Below are 15,528 nucleotides of genomic sequence, written 5' to 3' on the forward strand. Positions count from 1 at the left end.
GCTTCAGATGCTCCTGACTTTAGAAGTTAGGAGGGGAAAGGGTTTCTTAGTGAATGTGTCCAAACTGGAACTCAGAGGTGGTCCTAGCACCTGGCCTCTAAGGGCTCATGTCCATCAAAGGGTGCACCTGGCTGAGCTGAAACCTTAGTATCGGTGGCACTGTGAGCACCCAGTTCATCAACTGAAAAGTGGGCATAGGGTATCTAGCACAGGGGTTTCTCTCAAGACTTCCTTCACCCTGGTGCTCAAGGGAGCTCAGTGTTCTGATCTGCTACTGCTCTGTTTTATCTGCTGTTTGGGTTTTTAAAATCATGATTTAATTGATTGGTACTATGGATTGGTACTATTGATTGATCACTATGGTACCCCAGCTCTTGCTGCTTTCTTGTGTATTTTATTTATTTATTTATTTATTTATTTATTTATTTATTTACACATTGGTACTATGGATTGGTACTATGGATTGATCACTATGGTACCCCAGCTCTTGCTGCTTTCTTGTGTATTTTATTTATTTATTTACACATTTATACCCTGTTTTATCTCCCTCCTGGGCACTCAAAGTGGCTATTTGAGTGCTTTGCTTATATTTTGCATTTGAATGGTATCAGTAAGTGGTGCTGTGTTTGTATTGGTAAGAGGCTGAAGGACCCAGTAGAAGTGTAAGCACCTTTGTGTTCTGTTAGTTTCAGCAGAAGAGAGTAACAGTGTGAGCCTAGGTATGCCTACTCAGAACTAAGTCTCACTGAGTTCAGTGGAACTTGCTTCTAGGAAAATGTGTACTGATTGCAGATCCTAAGCATGTCTGTCTGGAAGTCAGAACTCAAGGGCCTGTGCCTATGATTGCAGTCTTGTATATATTTAACATTGGCTGACTCTTGCTGAAAGCTAATAAAATTTACAGTGTTTTGAATGGAACTAAAGTCAGAAACTGTCTACTGAGGTTTCCTATGATGGGAACTGTTGTAGCTTATACAACCTAATACAACCTTATACAACCTAAGAAATTCACTTGGCGATCAACCTAGTAAAACAGTGTTGTTGCTTCTGTAACTAATGTTTTGATATGGGTATTTGATTTGCAATCCAGAAAATGGATGTTGGATAACAAGTCAGATAAGTAGAGTGGATCTGTAAACTGTTGCAAGCATTACAAAATGTTTATTTGAAAGTAAGTGTAGCTGATGTTGCAGATCCTGCTTACGAAAGAGTTGGGTAAGCTGCATCAAGGCCAGAGAAGCATATAAATTCATGCTTGTGCCTACCTTCCCCCCTTTAATGAAGGTGTGAGTGACAGCACAAAAGGGCATATCCTCCTGGTAAATTCTAAAGAGGCGTCAACTGACATGTAAAGCCTATGAAATTCAATTAGACATACTCCCAGGAAAGTGGGTATACGATTACAGTTTTAACAGACCAAAAGCACAATCCTAAGCATATCTTCTCAGAAATAATTTTTGTGATTGCTGTGTTGGGTGCACTTCCTTGGAATCTTTTGCTTAGTATGCATGCACACGATTGCACTGTCAGGTATCCAACTTGAAAGTGCAGCAGTTTTGTCCAATCCCACAAACCTTGTGAGCTTTTCTAGTGACTAACAACTTTTGCCTTGTTTCCTGGAACAGGTGGAAACGTATATTTTGCATATATATTAAAGGAGAAAAATGTGCACAGAACAAAAGTTGCACTATTATATGATGATGGATAATTGTGTATACAGAAGGGCATCTGAAAAGGAACTGTGTGCTACAACCTTATTTTTTAATTAAAAGATAAATACTGTGACTGTGCTTTTATCTTGAAACTAGTTAGATTCCTTGCTCCTACAGCCAGTCAACAATTCTAACAGAGCTTCAATATACCTATAGTAATTAGTATTTTTCTAATCTGTGTCAATTATAATTTACAACTGTTTGAGGGAATTTTCAAATTTCAAGGCTAAGATTTTGGCAGTATGAAAGTGGATAGTAACAGAAATAAAGTTCTATGGGTGTCTTGCTTCCTCTTCCCTGCATCATGGGAAATATAAGAGCGTCTCTTTCATGACATGGAGAAGACAACGTTTGATTATGGTTAATGGGAGCAAAATGCTGGTGCCAAGTTGCTGGATGCCTGAGACAGAGCCCTGCACTGGGTGATGACAGCAGATGGCAGTTTTTCTCACTCTTCTCCTCAGTGAATGAAGAGAATTTGTGGCTTCTGGCTGGCTGGGCTCTCTGATGGCTATGGGCTCTTGGTTGATGAATGACCTGTTCAACCTCGGGCACCACTGCTGGAGGAGCAAATTTTCCACCCACCAGATTCCTGGGGGCTGTGCCCATGTTTCCCTCCCGAAAAAGTTAAATTTCATTTGAGTTTACCACCATTGCCTTGATTTATTTGGCTTCACGCCCCTCTTTGGTACTTGACATCTACTGTGAAATCTAGTTTCTGATTTGGAAGGAAAATGGGGAGGATGGGCTGATCCTGTCGCACGTAATAGCAGCTACTGACAAATAATTTTTTTTTGTTTTACTCGGGCCATCTAGTTGCTGGGATGGTCCCTAAAGATTGTTTAATAATTTTGTGTGGCATGTGGAAATACTTGTATTATATACTGCAACAGCTAGATAAGGACCCTGGGCCTTATGTCTGACACATATCCTTAGCCCATAAAATGTTTATGTTCAAATTTTCATGTGCAAATTGAATGGCAACAGCAGCCACTATTAACTGTAAGGCAGAAATAGGTTGAACATCCAGAATCTGTTTTGTTAAGAGCCATGATACAGTGTTAACAACACAATCCTATGGATGCTTATTTGGGAATACGTCCCATTGAACTCAGTGGAACTTACTTCTGAGTAGACATGCATAGGAGTGTAGTGTCAGGTTACATTTAGTTCTTAAGACAACCAGATGTGAGGCCCAAGGTCAAAAATCCAGTCTTTGAATTTGTTTTGCTGGAAATGCAGGCTTTCCTTGATGCAAGCGAGCTAAATGGGATTGGTTAATCCCTACATTTGATGTGAAACAAAAGACATTATATTGTGTTCTCAAGTTACTCATGGCCAGGGTGACCAGCTACAACAGAGGACAGAGTGCCTATATCTTGAACCTTTGTATAGAGAAGATGGAATTTTGGCATGTGTGGCTCAATATGGAAGGGTTTAAAATGCTGCCAAAATTCCCTCTGTTTTACAAAGGTTAAAGGTATAGGCACTGTGTCCTACACTGTATCTGGTCACCCTGCTTATGGCAAAACTAGAAAATTGTTGTTATTTGTACAATGGAAACCATCCTAGATCCCTGCCAGTACAACAACTTCCTTGGTGTGTTTAGGTAGTTTTAAAAAAAGTGGTTTCTCTCTCAAGACTATTTGAAAAAAGTGGAAGAGATGACTACAGGGAATGAGTAATTATACAAGCTTTGTCCTGCAAGGATCTCTCCTGCATCCACTAATAAATTGCACAGTCACATATGCATTACAGTCCTCCTGTGTGGACTGATATGACAGATACAACTTTTTACAGGGCCAATTTATAAATCTGCTAATTTGAGGAAGTGAACAATAGGCACATGCTATTTTCTCCAAACACAATATTGTCAGTTTATGTACGTATGATGCATGTGGTTTTTATACCACCTCCAGTTGCTTATTACTGAGGTTTGGCAAGTTGGCTAACAAAGCAAGATATGTGGTACTTCCAACAGAGGAAACAACTGAGGGCCCAATCCTATCCAATTTTCCAGTGCCAGTGCAGCTGTGCCAGTGGGGCATGCACTGCATCTTATGGTGGGGCAGTAGTCACAGAGGCTTTCTTAAGGTATGGGAACATTTGTTCACTTACCTTGGGGCTGCATTGTGGTTGCACTGGTGCTGGAAAATTGGATAGTTTTGGGCCCTGAAATGGCAACGAGTATGGAATGACATTTTTTTTCAGAAACTTTTCCAGTTTTTTTCAGGGTAAAAAACTTTACCCTAAAAGTTTTTCAGGGTGAATTCATCTGCTATCATTGTCACATATTACAAGCACTTTCTTTGTGACACTGATTCAACCATTCTCAATTCAGTCCAATTAGAGCTCAATCCTATACATATCTACACATATCTATATGTTCCATTATAATCAATGGGACTTACTCCCAGGTAAGTGTGGTTAGGATTGCAGCCTTACTATGGTGGCTGGGTGGATATGTTGGGGCAGGACATCTCAGGTTTTAGGTACAAACTATGATAAGGTGAATGCTGAGAAAATGTGATATACTTGTAATTGTAACAGAAGTGCTTGAGAAAAAAGATGTCTGAAATTCACCCATCCCTCCAAGTGTGTGTTGGTGGTGCTAAGACAAACATCACAGTAAACCATAGTTAAGAAAGGCATGATTGGTGCGATGTCTGAATGGAGGCAATCAATCAGCACCTTGGAATCAGTGGTGAAGGCATCAGGGGTTTGCTAGGTCAGCGCTGGTTGAGGGTCCAAACCCAGTGGAGGATCTACATGCCCCAGCCACATTGGAAGAACAGAGACATGTGAGCTAGAGACCACTACAGTACTGTGGGTATGTGTATTCATCCACCTTGGTAGGGGGAGCTGTTACTTATTTAGGGCGCAATCCTAACCCCTTATGTCAGTGCTTTTCAGCACTGGCATAGTGGTGCCAATGGGATATGTGCTGCATCCTGCAGTTGGGTGGCATTCACAGAGGCCTCCTCAAAGTAAGGGAAGGTTTGTTCCCTGACCTCAGAGCTGAATTGCTCTTAGAGGTCAGAGCTGAATTGACCTCAGAGCTGAATTGTCGGAAAGCACCAACATAAAGGGTTAGGATTGTGCCCTTAGTTTCTAGTTTAAAGGCTTTTGGGCTGCTCTCCTACTTTGCTTAGACTTCTCATTAGTTTCTTGTCCTGTCTTGTTGTCTTATGTCTCCCTGTCTTACTGACAATGACCAGTTACTTCTCTTGTTTTGCAGTCTAGAAAGATGACTTGTGTAACTCCAGCTCTGCTGTTTTTTCCATAGCTCTGCTAACAGGCTCTAAGTCATAGTGATTCTTCTACATCCAGTGCACTAAGGGGTGGGCACAGGTGGCAAGGGGGCCTAGTATAGGGCTTTTGCCCCATGGGCTTCAGCAACTTGATACCAGCATTGAGAATCAGAAACCATGATTTGGAGTGGGTTTGCAAGTTATGGTTTGTGCTAACTGTGGTGGGATGTCTTGATTGATAAATGATAATTAGGGTTGTTGCTTCATCATTAGTGATCCTTTCATCACGGACACCCAAGCGTGGAACACATGGAAAACAAAAACAGACAACCAGCTCTAAACCATTTTTTTCTGGGCTCATTTGGAAGCTCAGCTTCAAGTCATGACTCAGGTTCTAAACTAGGGTTACTGCAAACTGTGATTTGGCATGATGTCTGAAGTGATCCATTATCAGACCCAAAGATTGCAAGTTGTGTAAATAGTGATTGCCTGATACAATGTCTGCAATAGGTTCATGAAGCAATACTAACAAAGTACTGAAACCTGATGTGCATTGATTTTACTTTTGAAGCACAGTGCTATAACATTAGAGAAAGAAAGCTTGCATTGAGTTGAATGAAGAACATGCTTATGAAGCTTGGATAATACTTGGAAAGTCTTTTGCCAGTTGATGAATGCATAAGAATTATGAAAGTAATTTCCTGATTCTGTGCATTTATACTTGGAAGCAAGCCCCATTGATTTCACTGGGGCTTGCTTTCATGTAACTAGGTTTAAGAATGTGAGATTAACCATAAACATTTGAGTGAATGTTCTTTTGAAAGCAGGACTCATGTACAAATATATGTAGGACTGGGCTTTACAGATGTGATTCATGTGCTGTGATCTGAAATAAGTTTAGTTGCATGACTTTCTGTTTAGTGTGCTTAGTTGAGTGACCGCCTCCTTAGTAAGTGTGCTTAGAATTGCAGCAAGACCCACTGAATTCATGGAACAAGTTCTGTCCACATGTTTTATCAGACTTTTAATTCATTTTTGTGGCAAGTGGGAATCTTGTAGTTCTTGGGTTTAGAAGACTTCAAGTGCAGTCCTAACCCACTTTCCAGCACCGACATAAGGGCAATGCAGTTCTGAGGCAAGGGAACAAACATTCCCTTACTTTGAGGAGGCTTTTGTAAGTGCCACCCAACTGCAGGATGCAGCACAGCCCCACTGGCACCACTGTGCCAGTGCTAGAAAGTTCGTTAGATTTGGGCCTTTGTAGATCTCGTAAGCAAACCATGCCAGGCTTATTCAGTGTTTTTTTTTTTTACATAAACATCAGTTTCATGAGTCAACATTTTTGGTTCCAAAACTTAAACCAATAATTTGAGTGCCAGATATATAAGGCATGTTTTGCTTCAATGAAATGAGGAAGAATTGGAGAAGTTGGTAATGAAAGGTGGGAAAAGAATTCTAGGAAAAGTTGAACCCTCTGAGTCCAAAATTATGGTTTGTAAAACCGAACCATTATATTAATTGGGACACAAGTCATTCTAGATGGGCAAGACAATTCTTGGCAATGATAGGAGTGTTTGATAAAGTAACATGCAGGTTGTCCCTCCCACAGACTCAGCCAAACAATCATGGAAAGCCGTCACTTTTCCAATTTGTTTCTGAACATGCTTACTTAGAAATAGGTCACACTGATGTCAGTGTGCCAGGCAAATGTGGCTCAGATGGAAACTGTGTAGTTCAATCCTCTATGTTTACTTAGGCATTGGCTATTAGTTGTCCCTTAAGACTTGTTGACATGAAGGCAACTGTTAAGGTTGCAACCGTATATGCACTGAATCCCAGTAAAATAGGACCTACTTCAGATTAGACACTATTCTAACGAAGGGGTCTGTGCTGCTGTGTGGACCTCTTTGCTTGCTGTGTGGTAGCAACTTGTTGTTTCTGGATGCATGACAATGACATCAAATGTCATTTCCAGATTTTTGGGAACACTGACCTCAGAGCTCCGCAGAGCTTGGCTTCAGTGGAGTTTGAACTGCATGGCTGCACACCTTAAGGCAGGGGTGTCTAACCTTTTTTGGCAGGAGGGCCACATCCTGCCACTGTGTTGGGGGCTGGAGGAAAAAAAGAATGAATTTACATTTAAAATTGGAATAAATTTACATAAATGAATTTTTTAGAGATGGAACTTATATGAATGAGTGAAGGTCTTACAGTAGCTCAAGGCCTATAAAAGGTCTTGCACAAAGCAACAGTGGCCTTTCCTTCACTACCGCTGCTGCATCACAGTAATGAAACAGCAAGCAGTGGAGGGAGCGCTCAGCCCACAGCTTACATGAGAGGTCGAACAGTCTCCCTCACACTAAAGCAGTTGCAGCAGGCCAGGGTGGGCTCCAGCAAGTCTCCAGAGGGCCAGAGGCTCTTGGAGATTGGGGATCTCCGAGGGCTGCAAATGGCTCCCAGGCCAGGTTTTGGGCGCCCCTGGTTTAAAAGGACAGTGGATGCTTATAGGATTGTACTGTAAGTGCAACCCTATGCATTTCCACTCATACGTTCCAGGGAGTTCAATGGGGCTTCATCCCAAAGGATTGCCACCTCAGTTTGTTTATTCCATGATCATTTTCTCTAGGACTGTAACTTCCATTTGGAACATATTAGAGGTAAGCCCTGATTCCACATCTAACTGTATCTCACTTTCCTGAATTTGAGTTTGGAGTGCAGATTGGGAATAAAAAACAATAATCAAGTGGACACAACATGTATTCTTCTGGAGTTTATCAGGGCTAGATTGACTGCACAACGTTTGTTTGACATGACATGACAGTGTTTTAGGGCTGTCAGTGAAACAGCATATTATCTTGGAAGTACAGGATCCCTTGCAATGCCACAGAGAATACTAGCTTCCATTCCTGGGCTGGCTGCATGTGAAATGTGGCTGCTGAGGCAGCAACATGTCTTAGGTCAGCTGTGACTTTTAATATCCTTCAAAAGTCAAATTGCCAAAGGAATGGAGTCTTGCATATCGGCATACACATTTTCACCAGTTGTGGAAGTTGTCTGAGATTAGTAGAGCTTCATACCTTGAATGCTTTTTTCCTAATATCCTTTTTACATTTTGCAGCTGGTGACAGCACTATCAGAACGTGTAGTCACCCTGCTGGTTGGAATGCAGCAATTGGAACAGAGCCAGGCTCCTTACTCCACTTCATTAACCATGGTGCCTAGGAGTAAATATCAACTGAAAGCACTGGTGGCAGCCTGAGTTCAATCCTCGTTCTGCATATCGTAGGAAGCATTAAGATGCGGCCTTGCCCCATCACAAGTGTTGCACATCAGGAACAGTTCAAACCATGAGATTAGTATGAAGCAGACAGTCTTCCACTACGTTTAATCTGATGTTGTCAAATAAGCATTATTACTAACACTTGCATTAGTTTTGTTACTGACACTTGCATTATTTTTACACAGTCATTCTCAAACTGTGGGATAGGCTCTGGAAGTGGGGAAGCCTAAAAGAGGGGTAGATCATGCAGCAAGCAGAGCCAGAGGCACTTTCTAGCCAACTACAGAGATTTAGCTGTGCTAATTATGGGAGCTGCAAAAAGGCAGTGAACATGTGGGAACTTCTGACTCCCACAGCACCTCCTCTCCACTCCTGCCTCCTTTCCTGGCTGGATGGTTTTTTTGGGGGGGAGGGGGGAACCTGAGCCTTATGCCATTCCCCTTTAATTGCCACAGGGTTGGATTAATGTCCCTGTCCATAGATCTTTATGCATGCAGCTGAGTGGTGAGTATTGTGTGTGTTTTGCCTGCTAAGGGCCTTGGAAAGTAGAAGGGGACCTAATTTTTTTTTTTTAAATGGCACAATACAGTTTTAAATGCAATCTGGTATTTTGCATTCTGTTTTCACTGAAAACTGATTTAGGGTTGGTTCATCAGTTATACTGAAATGGTGCAAAAATGTCTGGAGTCATTTTTTTTAAAGGAGTTTAACAGTTGCCCTGAAGAGAAATCAACAGACTCAAAACCTGTTGGGCCAATAATTAAGCAGCTGTGCACCTCTGATCCTTTGCAGTCATGCAATTGGTGCCCTTCCATCTTTCCTCAATAAATTACATAATAACAGAACATAATAATTACGTTGACAACAACAATTATTATTGTCTCTGAGCTGTGGAAATGTATACTAGAAGAAGCAATTTACACAGCTAGCCTGGTGTAGTGATATTGCTGACTTTCTGTACTCTGTCCATTGCAGGGTGAGTAACTCCACCATGAACCCTCCTTGCCGCTCCCTACCAAGTCATAAAATGTAAAAATATTTTTTTGCCCAAGTACTGACTCAGGTTTTTGGGTTTGTATGACTCTTTGAGGTTACATTTACACAATACTTTAAACTATGTAGTACATTTAAAATGTGTTTTAGTCATAGTTGCAACACATCAACAAGACTGATTGTTGTCACAGACTGGAAACAAAAAGTTGACTTTCCTGATTCTGACTAGGTAAGAACTGATGCAGCACAGTGATTAGGGCTGCAGTCCTATGCACACTTTCCTGGGAGTATATCCCACTAAATACAATGGGACTTTTTGTGAGTAGTCATGCCTGTGATTGCACTGTAAGAGTCAAAGGGCCCAATCTTATCCAGCTTTCCAGCTCTGATGGAGCTATGTCAACGGGGTGTGTGCTGCATCCTGTGGTAGGGGAGCAGTCACAGAGGCCTCCTCAAGATAAGAGAACATTTGTTCCTTTATCTTGGGGCTGCATTGAGGCTGGAAAGTTGGATAGGATTGGGCCCTAAGCTATGATTTGGGAAGCCTGAGCGTCACACTGCACTTCTGCCTCGTAGTAGCTGAGACTTGAATCCTGTGCACACCTAAATGGGTGTAAGCTTAACTGACCTCGGAAGGTATTACATGCAAGTTAAATCTGCATAAACTGCAGCTGTGAGGGGCTGTAGGAAAGATGCTCAACCTTGGCCTCCTCAGTCTACACTTCAGAAGTCTATAGCGCTATTGTAAGGGTTATTGAGACCTAGTCTATGCTTGCAAAATGATGATGGTAGAATCCTGAGGTGGGATGTACTGTCTCACTTCAGGTTGTTGTTGGGAAGGGGGATGCAGTTTTGAATGTATTGAGAGTCTTTCTGTCTCAGTGGAAGTAAAGAAAGTTGAAGCCTAGATTTTGCTTGCTGTATTTGTTTTCCATTTATGTTTGACTTTAAAAAAGCAAAAGAAAAAAGGGAGTATTAAAAAAGATTCCCTACCACATTCTGAGTTGGTACCAGTCTTTATATCCTCCCATCTCATTTTGCAGTACTGTGTAATCCTAGTCTTAGGCTGCAACTTCAATATGCTTACTTGGGAGCAAGTCCCACTGAATTCAGTGTGACATACTTCTAAGTAGACATGTGCTTTGAACACTGAAATTAACTACTTGCATGCTGAGCATTGTTACCAGTGAGTTAGTCAGCCATCCATGTTAGGCAATCCTGAGCACATGGCTTAATGTATGGTTTTCGAGGGGGCAAGAGCACAATGGCTCTGTGCTCTGGCATACTTGTTAAGCATTTGCTAGGAATGTGGCACACTGGCAGGACTGCTACTGTGAGAATCTTGATTGCCCAAACTGCATTTTACTCTCCTTCCTGTTTTGATTTGCAATCTTTACTGAGGAGCATTGTGCTACTGTAACTCTTCATTAATGCCTCATCTTACATGGTTCTTAAAGGCATAAATAAAATTGGAGTGGGGGCGAGCAGGAGTTGGGGCTAATAGTGAACGCAGCCATTTTCAACCACTGTGCTGTGGCACACTGGTGTGCCGTGAGTGGTTCCCAGGTGTGCCACGGGAACTTGGGAGAGAGTCATTTATTAATAGGGCCACTGGGGGATGTGAACCCTCCAGTGTGCCTTGCCAATTGTCAAAAAACAGATGGTGTGCCTTGACCATTTTAGTGCCTTGCCAGTGTGCTGCACGATGAAAAAGGTTGAAAATCACTGAGTTAACGGTTATCAGATACAAAGTGGGGGGGAACAGAGTGCCTATACCTTTAACCAGTGGTTCTCAACCGTTTTAGCCCCAGGAGCCACTTTTTAGAATGACAATCTGTGGGGACCCACCAGAAATGATGTCATTAACCTGAAAGGTGATGTCATGACCAGAAGTGACATCATCAAGCAGGACAATTTTTAACACCTCCCATACTACAAAATCAAATCAAATGAATAAATTAAGTGCATTATAAAAATTTATTTACAATAAAGGCGAGCCCTCCCAAGCCCTCCAATGTGAAACACACATTGGAATGAATGGTGACCTGCCTGAAGTTGGCTCACAACCCACCTAGTGGGTCCAGACCCACAGGATGAGAAACCCTGTATAGAAGAGGGTGGTGCATCTTAAAGCCTTCCATGTGGAGCTGCACCTGCCAGCATTCCCCCTTCTATGCCATGGTTAAAGGTAGAAGCACTCTGTGTCTCCCCCCCCCCTTTGTATCTGTGTGACTTGGAGACAGCGCGTTGGGCTCAGTGAGCGCGCGCGCCTGCGTCCTGCCCATAGCAAATATGGCAGACACGCCGGTAGCAGCTCCAGCCATTTTGCCCACATCAAACATGGCGAGAACGGCGCCGCATGGGGAACCGACCGCGGCTTGACGACGACTACAGTACACCATGTTGACGCTGCAGCGCCGACACCCCGTGGGAGGTGGCCGGATGGCGAGGCTGGCCCGAGAAGCGCTGTAAATTCCAGCGGAGGCGAGGGAGCTGGTCTCCCTGGCCCCCTGGTTGCGCCCGCCGGCTTCACCTCGGCAGCCAATGGCGGCCAGGCAGTGCTGAAAGGAGGCGGGGCTTGGGCACGGCTCTGCTGGGCGGCCAGCCTGCTTGGCCCGAGGCAGCCCAGTCAGTCAGAGGCGCTGCTGGAGGGAGGCTGCTCGGCTGCGCGTCGCGTGTGGAGGCACAGAGAGCGCTCAGGGTTCCCCTCGCCTCAAGCCAGCGTCATGCCTGCCCTGAGGTAACAAGGGGCTGGCTGCAGAGTGGGGCTCTCCACGAGGCTGCTGCCCTCGCTCTGCTTTGCTCTGCCCCGCCTCTGGGGTGGCTGGCGCTGCTGTGGAGCTGGAGGTTGGGGTGTGAGTGCTTGGGGTGGAGGGGGGGGGTAGAGGAACCCTGTGGTGGTGGTGGTGGGGGTTTAGCCCATGTGGTCTCTCTCATGTCGCAGGGAGGTGTTTGATGCTCTTTCTGTGCCTCAGAAAGATCCTTGCACACATTTGGGTATCTGAGCATGAGCCAGCACATGGCTTCACCTCAGTGCATTCGGGGGGGGGGGGGCGTTTGAGCACAGGTCTTTGTACCTAGTTTAAAGGTAAATTTGGTCTTGGACCCCTGGGGGGTGGAGTGGGGGAAGGACAGGGTTACCAGATGTCATAACTGCAAAAGAGGATCAGGCACCCCAAAATGTAGGACAGTCAGGAAAAATGTAGGACGGGACAAAATAAAAGCAAAAAACGCTCATGTTGATTTCATGTTGTTAATTTGAACATTATGTTATTAAATTTAAAACTGTATTGCGTATAACTTATCAATTGCAAGAAGACTCTGCGCTGTCTGCTCACAGGGTAAAGGAGGATGTTAAGGATGCAATCCTAACCCCTAATGTCAGTGCTTTCCAGCGCTGACATAGTGGTGACTATGGGACGTGTGCTGCATCCTGCAGTTGGGTGTCACTCACAGAGGCCTCCTCAAAGTAAGGGAAGGTTTGTTCCCTGACCTCAGAGCTGGAAAGCACTGACATAAGGGGTTAGGATTGTGCCCTAAGTTGTTTTGCAGGACACGAGGCTAACAGAGGACATGTCCTGGAAAAAGAGGACGTCTGGTCTCCCTGGAAAAGGAAGTATGTGGAATTATGTTCGTCTTTTCTCCTTCTTCCAGTTAAGGCTCTTGCAGTTTGTTTACTGAACATGTTTACTGCATGTGTGGTTTATTGAAGTTCCATTTAATTTGGGGGTGTTTACTCTGAAATGTGTGCATATGATTGCCACTTCAGTGAGGTGACAGTGCTTCTTCCAGACTAAATGCTCTTGCAATGTTTAATATTTTGTTTATTAAACGTTTAAGCCATTTCTGCCCAGTGTTGCATATACGCATCAGGGACCAAATGTGTACACCTGTGGGCTGGACAGAAATGGGTTAAAATTCTTTGGCTATCTTTGTCACTCTCATTTTATTGCTAGGAATGCCATCAATGCTTGCTGTGCTTCCTCTTTAAAACTAGAAATATAGGGTGAGGAATGTTGATGTTTTGAATGGTTGGCTTCTGTGAGCATAAGCATGTAGTATGCCTGTGAGTTGCCTGTATCTGAGTCTCTGTAATTCAAAAGGTCCTCCTGCACCAGTGATAATGTATGCAACAAGCTGTCACTCTGTGCACTGTTCTTTCTCTCTACTTTGTGTCACCTATCTAAAAAAAAGTAGATGCTTATTTTTGATATAAAAACTTGTGCTCAAAGGGTGTGTTGTAGAGAATCTGGCAGAAGATTCTGGGATGAAAACTCCTTTGCATTGGGCCTGATGAGCCTAATCTGCTTGCTATGCAAACTGAGAATGTCCCCTAGGGAGGAACCATGAAGCTGTTCAATGGAGGTAAATATCAATAACTTGTGTGTCCGACCATTACTGATAATCTCACAGGAGAAACTCCTCTTATCTTCTGTGTAATTTGGGGACTGCAAAACATAGTTTGGAAATTGCTACTTTAAAGCAGCAGAAACCTGGCATTGGGTACCCAATAAGTGCTACTCTAAAGGCTTCTTAAGGGCAGGATTTATGATGAGATTGTAAGAGAAGCAGTGCTGGATCAGACCAGAGGTATATCTAGTCTGTTCTCCTGTTGCTAAGATGGTTTCAGGAAGCCCACAAACAAGGCCTGAATGTAGAAGCCCTTCCATTGAATGCCACATGCCATGGGACAGAAATTTGTTTCTTTTGGATAATGGAAGCCCCATGTAGCTGTGATGGTTAATAGCTCCTACTAGTCAGATTTATGGAGTATAGATCCCTTTTAAAGCTATCTATGCTAGTGACCAGCACCACAAGTTATGGCACTTACTCTGGGGTGTGGTAGTTAAATGGTCATAAATATTTCCTTGTTTAGTAAACAAGGCTGTGGTTGATTGTGGCTAAACTGCTTCGGATGACTAGGTTTCATTTGTACTCGTGTCAGATGAGGATATGTGAGCAAAGGCCAGAAGCTGTGTCTGGAGACTTGTGATAAGCTCTGTTACCCGAAAATGCTTAAGGTCTGATTTGTAAGGTCATCGCCTGTAGAAATTGCTTTTTAATTATCTTTTTAACCATGCAAGTTTTAAGCAAGTTTGTTTTTTAAATAAAGAGTAAGTGCTTCAGACTTACACATTACAGACTTGCATTCTGTATACCCATAATGTGTGTGAAGTAGCTCTTGGGAACGCTCGGTGGTTAATATATTGTACATGAGATGATTATAAAAACTAATTGAGCTGTCCTGCATAGATAATTGTCCTGTGGTTAAACTTTCTGAAAACAAAGTACTTTTTAAAATAGTAGTTCTCCCTGTGTTAATAGTCCAGCAGTTGATGGGTCACCTCTTAATGTGTGTGTTATGCGCATATATAGTATGTGTTTTGTAAGTGGCCTCGTAGTTACTGAAAAGCAGTCTAAAATTGCAATTTTAGTTTAATTCTCTCTTCAGGATGGCTCTCTGATTCTTTTTTGTCCACTACCAGTATCTGGTGAATCAGATGTCCCTCTGCCTCTAACTGAACAGTGCGGACCTGTCAGAAAATGTGATTCAGTTCAACTACCAGATTACACTTGAGATGTTTCTAGGAATAGAACAGCTTTCATTCTGATTGATTGAAGGTCTGTAGTCCTTGCATAAAGAGGTTGGCAGCTGAAGAGCTGAGCGTGTGTATTTAACTCTTGTTGCCAGACTGTTTTCCACAGATCAGGTGATAAGACAGAAAACTGTGATAGAAAGCAGCAGTTAGACAAAAGATTTTCCATGAGCCACATCACACATAGTGTTCACACTGAAATTTGCTGACATGGATTTGTTTCTGTGGTGGTAAATGGTTGTGTGTGAAGCAGTCCATAGTGGCCTGGAGCAAATTACTGCTTTTGCTTCTGCTCCTGAATTATAAAAAGCCAAGAATAATTCTCTCTCTCAGGACAAACACATTAAAAATCATGTGCAAGGCTTCACTCTTATGTCTGCTCACTTGGGAACAAACCTCACTGAATTCAGCAGAACCACATCTGAATACTCTTGCCTATGATTAAGGAGCCAGCTCCATTGTTAAGTGTGCTTCCTCAGTTCCATTGCTTTTTCAGTAGGATTTGCACTCCAGTGCTGAGCCTGTTCAATTACTATACAGGTACATCTCATTGGATAGGCACAGCAGGAACTGCTGAAGGCAATCTCTGTTCATCTTCTAAGGCAGGGGTGCTCAATAGGTGGATCGTGATCTACCGGTAGATCGCGAGGCAAAATGAGTAGATCGCGGAGTGCTGACCCCCCCCCCCCTTCAGG

General features: G+C 43.1%; 1 protein-coding gene across 2 annotated transcripts in view; it reads left to right on the forward strand.

Moving 5' to 3' along the window:
* Positions 1-15,528, forward strand: part of ADK (adenosine kinase) — a 259,891-nt gene that overhangs the window by 3,238 nt on the left and 241,125 nt on the right. Inside the window, exon 1 of one of the 2 annotated variants that reach the window (XM_066620532.1) lies at positions 11,810-11,976. The exons of the other annotated variant lie outside the window; for it this stretch is intronic. Within the exon in view, the coding sequence (XP_066476629.1) occupies positions 11,963-11,976 (14 nt within the window). The 5' untranslated portion in view covers positions 11,810-11,962. Of the gene's footprint in view, positions 1-11,809; positions 11,977-15,528 lie in introns of those variants that run through there. 2 annotated transcript variants of the gene reach the window in all.

Source organism: Tiliqua scincoides, chromosome 3 (assembly GCF_035046505.1).
Source record: "Tiliqua scincoides isolate rTilSci1 chromosome 3, rTilSci1.hap2, whole genome shotgun sequence".
NCBI lineage: Eukaryota > Metazoa > Chordata > Lepidosauria > Squamata > Scincidae > Tiliqua > Tiliqua scincoides.